This window comes from Ischnura elegans, chromosome 8, assembly GCF_921293095.1.
Source record: "Ischnura elegans chromosome 8, ioIscEleg1.1, whole genome shotgun sequence".
Classification (NCBI taxonomy): domain Eukaryota; kingdom Metazoa; phylum Arthropoda; class Insecta; order Odonata; family Coenagrionidae; genus Ischnura; species Ischnura elegans.
The window spans coordinates 72,006,734-72,017,237 of record NC_060253.1 but is presented as its reverse complement, the minus strand read 5'-3'; the positions used below and the strand labels follow the sequence as shown (position 1 = coordinate 72,017,237).

General features: G+C 35.0%; 1 protein-coding gene across 5 annotated transcripts in view; it reads right to left on the bottom strand.

Moving 5' to 3' along the window:
- Positions 1 to 4,319: 4,319 nt before the first annotated feature.
- LOC124164525 (neprilysin-2-like) overlaps positions 4,320 to 10,504 on the bottom strand; it is a 160,246-nt gene continuing 154,061 nt past the window's right edge. For all 5 annotated transcript variants that reach the window (XM_046541881.1, XM_046541876.1, XM_046541877.1 and 2 more), the window contains exons 9-14: positions 9,334 to 9,477; positions 8,468 to 8,564; positions 7,616 to 7,784; positions 7,156 to 7,274; positions 6,937 to 7,068; positions 4,320 to 5,982 (exon numbers count right to left, since the gene is read on the bottom strand). In XM_046541881.1, the coding sequence (XP_046397837.1) occupies positions 5,644 to 5,982; positions 6,937 to 7,068; positions 7,156 to 7,274; positions 7,616 to 7,784; positions 8,468 to 8,564; positions 9,334 to 9,477 (1,000 nt within the window). In that variant the 3' untranslated portion in view covers positions 4,320 to 5,643. The remainder of the gene's footprint in view (positions 5,983 to 6,936; positions 7,069 to 7,155; positions 7,275 to 7,615; positions 7,785 to 8,467; positions 8,565 to 9,333; positions 9,478 to 10,504) is intronic.

The following is a 10,504-nucleotide window of genomic DNA, read 5'->3' as shown; positions in this document are numbered from 1 at the left end:
CTGTGATCTGCACATCATACATGATGAGCTTAATATTTTTTTATAGAAACCACAGTTTAGGGTTGATATTAATGAAAATAGACCCAGAAATTCGAGGAAGAATATATTTTTGTCCCCCAGTGAGAATAGAACTGCATTATTTGTGTGGCAATGTAGACCCTGATCCCTTGGTCATTTAGAATTGACTTCTCTCATAGTGCATGTGCGAAGCGTCTTTGAAGTTATATGTTTTTCACTTGCTTGTGAAATTATGGACCACAAAATTCTGTAGGCAGCGTGTAATGAAGTAATTTTCCAGTTCCATACGTAAGTGTGCAAGAATCTGTGTAAGTAATGTGCTTTAAAGCTCAATTTTTCTCTGATATTTGTTTACAGCATGTACCACTCTCCTGAATTCTGAATTATTTCTTCTCTCTCCTTTTATATTTAGATGTAGTGCTGTTGAAATCAACCATAAGTTCTATTTATACCCATTGTGTGCCCATTGTATCAATTAGAAGAACAAATTTTGACGATTTATACTGCCGCCAAATTTGTAAAGACAAACGAGCATCGTCCCAAGAATTGCGCAATAGAAGGCGATGGCGGTATTTTACGAGGGCAATCTGAACTCTCCCAAGCTTGTGATCATCTCTATGGATGGTAATTATTCTTAATACTTGTTATTCGAAGTAAGAATTTCAAAATAGGCAATATATTTTCTTGTTGATGGTTATTTTAAGTAATTAATGCAGCCTTACTCACTTGTTTTGGTGACTTAAACTCGAGCTTGCTAGATTATTGTGAAGGTTTTGGAATAAAACAGACAAAGCAAGTTAAACCTGCCGAAATATGGTCGCAACTCGAGTTATAAAAATAATACTCTGCAATATGTGTATCTCTTTCGCAATTAAACATACAAGAAGGCTCTCTTGTGTGCGGGAATGCCTTGTACGAATGTTCTCATGCTTATTATAACTATTTGTGAGATGCAATGGTGCGGGTTCAAATATTGTTTCATACTGATATATGGCTCATTCTGTGTAATAATTCCACAATTGATGCCATCATCATTCATGATTATTCGCTTATGTGGTTCGATTGGGTTCCATTTGGTTCCTCTTGATATCATTATGAAAGCCGTTACCTAATTTACAGTTAATTATTTCGATTATGGTATTTTTAAATCTCCTTTTCCAATTATGTGCTAATTTACTTTAAATCCCTTGTATCAATGAGTTGTACATTATGGGATAACCGAGAAAAGATGTAAGTAACTGCTGGTATTTTATTTGTCAATGCAAGGAATCTGTAGATCTGTCAGTCTTAATTATATTACAGATGAACAGTCAAATTTATATGGATGTAAGCTTTACTTTGGATATACTCTTTTTGTGGGTTATAAAGGCCTTGTTACATGATCAATCATTGTACATACTTACAACTTAGTGTGTGAATGCAAGAATAAATATGAAAATACCCCACGTAACCACCCAACTTATTTTATTGCATGAAAGGAGATAAAACCTTTTCTTATTTGGTTATTGCATTTGCACATTTTCCTTCGTAATCCAACAAAATCATTCATATGCGTTAATGCATATATGCATTAACGCATATATGCATTAACGCATAGCTGCGCAAAATATATTGTAGCATGGCCTTAAAATATCCTGACCTTACTGGAGTTAACATTTTCATAATGATAAGTTAAATAGTTAATGAGCTAAGAATTTTTATCTGGTACCTTACACTCTGAAAGTTGAATCCCAGTAAATACTGCCATTTCTAAGCAAGCTTCCCAAACTTTTGCACAACGCATCTTGAAAACTTTGAGGGATAGAGCAGAAATATTTTACAGAGGTTATGAAAGTGATGATACCTAGTAGCAAGTGACAAAAATTTCACAAAAATCTGAGTCGATGGGTGTCATTTTCAAAATTTTATGGATGATTGGATGTGGAATGACCTGCATGGTTGGATATTGCAACTATGTTCTCTCTTAGAAAAAGCTCGTGCAGTTTTGATGAGTAAACTAAGTTGGTGATGTAATTTGACTACCCCTTAAGCCTTAAGAAATCAGTGCTGTTCTTGTCAATCAATTCGCTAGTTCCTTTCGGCAAGTTTTCTCATTCTTTGTTTCATATCTTCCATAAATTGTCAAGTTGGATCCCATCCCAAGCTATTATTTCATATAGCTATCTTTATCATTGGATGCAGTCTCTTTCAGACTATAATTAAAATTGGACGTGGTTTGAGAGAAGTTTCAGAATCTCATTGCATATTGAATGCCTTTTGTGGCATTTATTATTCCCCCCACCAATTAGGTAAGATTTAAGCATGGAAAAGGTGAATAAAATCAAAATTTTAAGGAAACTGTAACAGTTCTTTATTAATTTTTAAAATTATTTGCTTGAAAAAATATTATTTTCCTTGAAGACATTTGTGAATTTTGCTTCTAGAGGGGTGGCAGCTGTCCCCTCCTGCCCCTTGCTGGGTACGCCCATGGACTTTATTGCAGAAATTTGTCAAAGAACAGTGTAGGAGACCCAAGCTAAAGACAATAGAATTACAATTTGGCAGGACTACTATTTACTATTGGACAGCCAACAACCTGTACTAGCCATCACGTAGTTAGCTAGCCATACCTGTTGCCTCGACTTCTGTTTCAGAGTGCATTACTCTCACAGTTTTCACTTTCTGCATTTCGTGGTTTGCAATGACAGCAAGTTCCAAAAACACCTGTCGAAAGTATTCCTTCAAGTGCTCTTCCTCCTGTTTTGTCTCCACCAAGGCTACCAATCACCTCCCTCAATGGATTCCCCATTCCACCTTGATTGTTCAAAAGGTACCCCTTACCAGCAGAGAGGAAGCAGTGTCAATATAATGCCCAGAAATGGTTTTAGACATTTTTCTAGTGTAAGCAAACTACATTCTGCCCCTCCCCTCAAAAATAACCTGAGAAGTAGTAGAGATTCTCTCTGGATACGTTTTAAAATGAATACAAATACTTAAGGAATAAGGGTCGAGACTCAAATATCATTGTGAAGTTATAGCATGCTTAAACAATAAAAATGTATGGTACTTTTTCAAACAATTTATTTAAGACGACTGGTTTTTTGGCAGAGGTGACATCTTCAGGTACAGAAATCATTGTTCTTATAGCTATTTATTTTGTAAATAACTATGTATAAGAATAACGATTTCTGAAGATGTCGCCTCTGCGACGAAACCGGTCATCTTAAATAAATTGTGTGAAAAAGTATCATACATATTTATTGTTTACAATGGATTTTCACAAAGTTATGCCTGAAACAATGGAGTTTATAGCATGATTGCTCTTATATATTGAATGTTATATATGTATATTGGACCTAGTGCTTACGTGCTCCCTATTGCTTGGCATTCTACACGGCCGCATACTTTGCCTCTTATAGCGGCCCTGATATTGCTTCTTGTTCCCCATCCCCTGTACTTCCTCCCCTTTCAAGTGGCTAATTACCTCTTCTATGGTCTTCCCATTCCATCCTCACCACGTTTGAAGAATTTCTGAGATTATTGCCTCATGCAGAGAGATCCAATGACACCTCGAGTTCACCTTACAACCTCATCCCACTGCCTTTTCCCCCTAGCGAGCTGTTATGTATCACTTGGTGTCCTCAATACCCGCTCCACTCATCACTGATATCTCATTTGATGCCTTCATTTCTGGCTCAGTCTTTTTTGGGGTTCAATCACAGTGGATAACGAACTACTTCTCATAATTTTGTTGTTGATTGGGCTTAAGGAATAGTCTTTGAAGGGTGATCTGCTTTTTGGTGGTGGTTTTGTTCTTGTATGCTGGAATGCCTTGTATGAATGTTCTTATGCTTATATTCCAGGTATATGTACTTGAAATACTTCGGCTGGTGGAATGTATATTAGGTATTTATAATTTTTTATATGGGCTTTTGCTAACTCATTATAGGAAAGAATTTTGTCTTTGACAGGATTTTTTTCGGAGACATTTTGACTTATAGAAACCTCCATTCGAACTTGTTGCACCACACTTAGTGCTTTTTTCTGATGAACTTATATTCCTTTTTAGTAACCCTCATTTGATTATTTGTATCTTGGCGGACATCTAGGATTTTATAGATTCTAAATATACCATACTTTCATCAAGTCATCAATGTATTACTTTAAAATTATATTTCTCCTCACAAATTCTGGCCACATGCTTATATTCACCAACTTGTCTAATATCTTTGCTATCAGCTTTGTTAGGACATAAAATTGGCTGATTTTGTGGAGAGATTTTAAGTTTCACACCATCCGTGTTAGGGATAAAACTATGACTCTTAAAAAAAGAACATTTTATTTCTTATTCATCCATTATGCTCCATTTTTTGGAGTTGAGAGCTTTCTCCACCTTAACACCAACCTCCTTAGAGTTATTTTAGATTTTCTGGACAAATATAAAATTTTTTTTTCAAGGAGTTACATAATTCAGTGGTCACAAATATATATGAGTATGCTTCTTCACAAACTTTCTCTATTTCATACGCACTAATCTTACATTTAATGTACAGTAAACAACCTGATGATATTTATGATTAAGTGAAATTTTGTTCTGATAAACAGAATTGTGTACATTACCCTTTGGAATATTTGACTTAAAAAATGATTTGTACAAAGTTACATTCTTCACCAAATTTGACAAGTTATTTTCTATTGTCATTTTTGTTGTGAACTTGTGTTTTAATGAGTGCAATTACATAAAAATGGGAATTTAAAACTATCATCACAGTGTATTTATTGAGAAAAAATAATTGGCACAATATTTTTTGAAATACTGGGCTGAACTAACAGTTAGAACATCAATAGCCTTATAAATTACCCATGAAATCCTCTCGTGTAAAAACTTATATGCTAATTATAATAGAAAATGTATAAATGCTCACATAATCATATAATTATGGTGATATATTTCATCTAAAGAAAAATTAATTATTTACCAGTCTTCCTCATGTTTAGCCAAGCGATATTGAACTGTGTGCTCAGCCTCTTTAGCAGTAGCATTTTAGTAATAAGATTTTATTTTAAAATGATGCCTATTTAAACAAATAATATTTGTGGAATACTGGGGCTGTTAACTGAGACCTGAACAGATTGAGTTAAAAGTGCAATTAAATTGAATGTTTAATGTATTTGCACTCCAACAGATGAAATGTTTTTAAGAGTTGCATTGATTTCCGATTCAATTTCATACTGAATTTTGTGTTAATAGTCTTGTGATGCCAACTGTTATCTTCTGCTTCTGAGATAAATGCTTACAAGTATTCTCAGCTGATGATGTTGATCTGTCATAAAGATTGCTGTAAAAAAATCATTTCTGTAGATTTTTTTGTGTTGCCTTCATGGGAATGCTCTCAAGACTATTAAAAAAAATGTCATATTGCCAGGTTGTCTATCCTATCCAGTAATCCGCAGTGAGAAAACACAATCACCTTTTGTTCAAGATGTCCTTCATGCTTCATATCCTAGCAAGTCCAATGAATGTGATGTCTCCCGCTCCATCATTTACTGAGGAGTATGTCACATTTGTTGAGATTCACTCTTAATTTCTTTGTGTTTAAAAAAGCTGGAATATACCTCTCAGGTTTGGACCATTGTTTCTCGTTCCTACCAGACAGCACACTTTTTAGTGGGGTTCATCTCAGAACCCAATGGGCAGGAGAAATCTTTAGCGAACTCCTCAGAGTTGGAGAAGGGTCCGATCACACGATATCTGCCTGGGGAGTGGTAGCCTGTGAGCAGTCGCAAACGCAAGGCTTCAGGCCGGTACTTGCTGCACCACACGTTGGCTGCGCTGACCCAGAAGAGTTGGCGGGATGTCAAGTCTAATCCTGGGAGGGGAGCTTCGGGTCCATTGCGAGCTTCCCATGCTTCGTATGCACGATATGCCTCCTTCACTCCTCCATTGTCAGCAATGTTTTCACCCTGAGTGTTGATACCATTAATCTGGAAAGAGATAGTAGTGACATTTAAGATTTTTGTTTTCTTTTAAAGGCCATGAATCTTCTAAACTTTTTGGACTCTATTCTTTATAATAATTTGGAGATAATTTTAGTATTTTCACTGACCATTTCGCCTCATTGTTGGACTAGATTAAATCTCATCTGTATAAAAACCTATAATTTTAGTACTTTAAAAAAAATGCAGATGAAAGATATATTACTTCATCATTTCTTCCTCATGAATTAAAAAGAAAAAGTTTTTGAAGGGTAAATTGCAATCTTTTTAATTTTGATTTAGATGTTTTCATACTCATTGGAAGTGCATGGGGATATTTATAGCCATTGGTGAAGTAGTTGCTATGCTATTGGTATGAATAAGTGGAATTTATGTTTGCTATTTGGGAGGTTAATACTGTTATGGTAACAATAGCATATAAGCCCAATGAGGAGATATGTTTCAAAGAAAAAAATTCAGCTCACATTATCTCATGATTATTCTCAGGCTATTTGATGGATTGAAAGCTTCCATGGGTAACATGTAGTAATATTTCATGAGATTCCTATGTTATAGAGTTACTGCTCCTAATAATAATGTCTATATAAGTGATAGCATCAGCCAATTTCTGAAAATTTAGTACACTTTGATGAGCAAGTTCATAGCCTTGCTCTGAAAGGTGAAAAAACACCCGTTGGGAGATTTGAAACCATCTGGTTCGATGGTGCAGACTTTTTACTGTCATCACGAAGGCCAGCTTATTACATTGAATGATAAATTTCTGTATTACTGAATGGCTCAAATGCATCCTTTAAGATCATGGTGTTTCTCATTGGAAGGATATCCATGGGCTTGTTGTAATCAACTGTGTCAGTAGAGAAACTGTCATGTGTAGGCAAGCGCATAAGGACAAAAGATTAGGTGATTAGGAAAGGCAGTTCTGGAAAAGAGAATATTACTTACGTTCATGTTCACTTCTTTCAGGGTGTAATTTCCATATTGTTCAATAATGCAAGTTGCTTTCTTCAAATATTCCTCCTTAGTCTTTGGTGCCCACCAGTCAACCAAGTTACCATCTTTGTCAAATTGACGGCCCTGTTCCATGGAAAAAGTTCATTATTACTACTAACCCTCTCTTTATTATGAACTTCAATGGTTCATGCTTTGGTAATTTCATGGTACCTGATCGTCAAACCCGTGAGTGATTTCATGTCCGATGACGAAACCAATGGCACCATAATTCATGTACCTTGGACGGTCGTTTGAGAAAAATACTCCTTGTAGAATTCCGGCTGGAAATTCTGAAATATGGCAAAAATTGTCAATCGACTGACTCAATTACTTTCAGAGAGTCTCAGGAAAAGGGAAAAATACGCCAAAAACTGTGAAAGTATTTTACAAATTATCATTGACGTTTGGAGAGCTCTGTACTCCCTGCAGCATGCAATTCAACATTGTGTTTTCTCTCTAGAAATCCAAGTGTTTGGTACTGGGCATACATTATGCAATTCATATTTTACTCTGAAGAGTTTTCGATAAGTTTTTCATCGTGAAATGGAATCCCATACTTGTGTTAATGCTTAGCAAGTCAATGTAAAATATTTTAAGGTTGATAAATCTGTCTGGAATGTTTAATACTTACGGATGCTATTCTCTATTGAACTGTAGAAAGCATTTACAATAGCTGGACGTCCATGAGTAACCCAATCGGTTTTGTTGACTGGCTTTCTTAGTTTTCTGTATGAGAAGTCTGTTCCAAACAGAGTCATGTTGAGAACACTCTCCAAGTAAAGGTCCTTGTTTACTTCAAGCTAATTATTAAAAAAAACACACATCAGTTTTCTCTCATATGGGGTGACTGAATTTTACAGCCTTTATATTGCAAATATATCAGAAAGATTAATAAGTTTTTCAGAATTTAAAGAGAGTTCTACATCGATGAAACATGCTATAAAGTAAAGTATGCACTTGTGAGGCATCTTATATAATGTTAAAAACATGCAGACAAATATAAATAAAATTATAATGAAGAACAAATGGTGGAGCATTAGTTGCTACTAGATTTTTTTACGTAATTCCTAAATTTACCTTCATGTCCATCTGTCATTCAGGATTTAGCATTGTGAATGAAAAGACAAGTGTTTAGTAACAGCCAAGTAATTTCTGATTTTCTAGGCAGATAAAATTCAACGTATTTGATGCAAATAATTTTTCATGCCATTTTAGCTCAGTTAGAGGTTAAATTTTCCATGTTCACCCTTTAATTCAAAAAAATTAATATGAAGGGTATAACATTAAATTTCATGTTGCAAACAATGATGATGCAGTAAAATTCTTCTTAAAATTAGTTAACCAGGCAATGAGTTATATTGTTGGTATTTAAGGTTGGATGCAAGTTAGTGTGAAAACTTTATTTCACTAGTAGGATTCGTTAGGAATTCTTCTGGTGCATTTGCATTTCTATTACAAAATTGTTATTTCCCTGTTTACTTACCTTCTTGTAGAACTCATCTACTTTAGTGTCATCTAGCAATTCATCAGGATATGCAATGTGGGTGGTCATGGTGGAAGCTTTCTCCATGGCACTTTTCCTAAACAAGGGTCAAATAACGTCAATCAGTCATATGAATAAATAAGAAAATGATTTTATTATCATTAAATTGAGTATGTGTACGGTCTACAATCTTAGGCTTCTGATGAGATCTATGCATTGAGTGATTTTGTTTATAGATGGAATTGAGATTTATATTCCTGTGCAGAAAAGTCATTTTTTGCTTGAAAAGGGATTTAAATTCTTCTCTTTATTTGTTTTGCTAACTGCAAGATTATTTACTCTCACATTGCAGTGGAAAATATTCACAAAATATAAAAATCTCAGTTTTTACCAATGGGTGTTCAAGAATTTATTTATATGAGCTCACAGATTAGTACATATAAATATGAACGAGCGTGCTGCGCCTGCTCCCAGTGGGCTTCCCCCACTCTTTTCAATGCAGGCCCACAGAGGGATAGGCGCGTTTGTAATTTTGAAATGTAGAAAAAAAAGGCAGGGTCTTATGCACAAATTTAATTGGAATGTTCATGCACAAATTGAGGTCAGAGGACCTCTTAAAACACAAAATTGGAAGTAATTACACTATCCTCTGTTAAACGCACATGATGACTCATACTTATGTATCAACAGGAGACTTTAATGTGGAATCAGCCGCATTTTGATAAAAGTTATTTAAAGAAAGTGAAATATTGTTGCAAATGAACAAATGTATCAGTTTGTGCGCTGTTAACGTCAGGAATATTTACAGTTTTTTTTGTTTTGTATCTATACAGTAGAAATAATATAGAAGATTGTTTATCACTCACCTTGTTTCCGAGTCCATCCAGTCTAATGCTTGCAAAATTTTGTTAAACTCTGCCCTAATATCTTCAACCATCTCTAAAGCATTCTTCTTGGCATCATCTTGGAAATATCTCCTCACATATTGAGATCCCATGGCGATGAACAGGCTGCGTAAGAACAATCGTTTTTTTCTTCTCACATTAAAGTGAATATTCAGGTGTCTAATATATATATATATGGTTAATTTGAGAAAAGATGCTTTTGGTCAAATCATAGGACTCTTTGATTGAACTCTTAGTTAACACACTCAATGCTGAGAAAATTTATCATAACACACCGCCACGCGGAAAAAATATTTTGCAATAATATCAGATATTATGTATACCTTAATCGTATACAATCATACATGGTTCAAAATTATTAAAATTTTCACTATTAATAAAGAAAATAATAAATATTATAATAAAATTATAATAAATATTTTATGATATAAAGAAGGCAAAAAATCTGCTGCAAGCAAACGATGTGTATCCAGTCACAGGAGAAGTCACACTGAGACGCTGGGCATAATTGCAGGGTCTAGTAGAAGATGCAGAGGCAGATGACGGGCCGAGAAACCTAACGAAACTGATGCCTTGTATTCAAGGCATCCACATCCTAGGCTAGCGCGGGATGCCTTGAATTCAAGGCATCCGCATTGAGTGTGTTAAAGAGTTAAGAGAAGAATAAAAAAGAATTTTGGATGGGCATGCTTATGGGCAGTGGCAGATCTAGAGAGGGGTTAGGTTAATGGTATCCAGTTTACACTAGATAAAATAGTAATTTTTTTTGGACCCCCAGTCTTGCTTGGAGGTTACCCCTTCAGGCCACCCACATTGTCCCAATCCTAGGTATGGCGTTGATTATGGGCAGGGCTGGTTCGAGACATTTTTCTTGAGTAATCGAACAATATGTTGCCCCCCCTCCCCCTTGACAATAACCTTGGTAGGGATTATCTCGAGATACATTTTAAAATTAAAACAAATACTTTAGGAATAAGGCTCAATACTTAAATATCAGCATGAACTTAAAATTGCTTGCTCTTATATATTGAATGTGATATTTTTAGACCTTAAAAACCAATTTTATATATTGCACTGAGTGCTTAGGCATCCCCTTTTGCTTGGTGCCCTACGTGGCTGCATATTTTTTCTT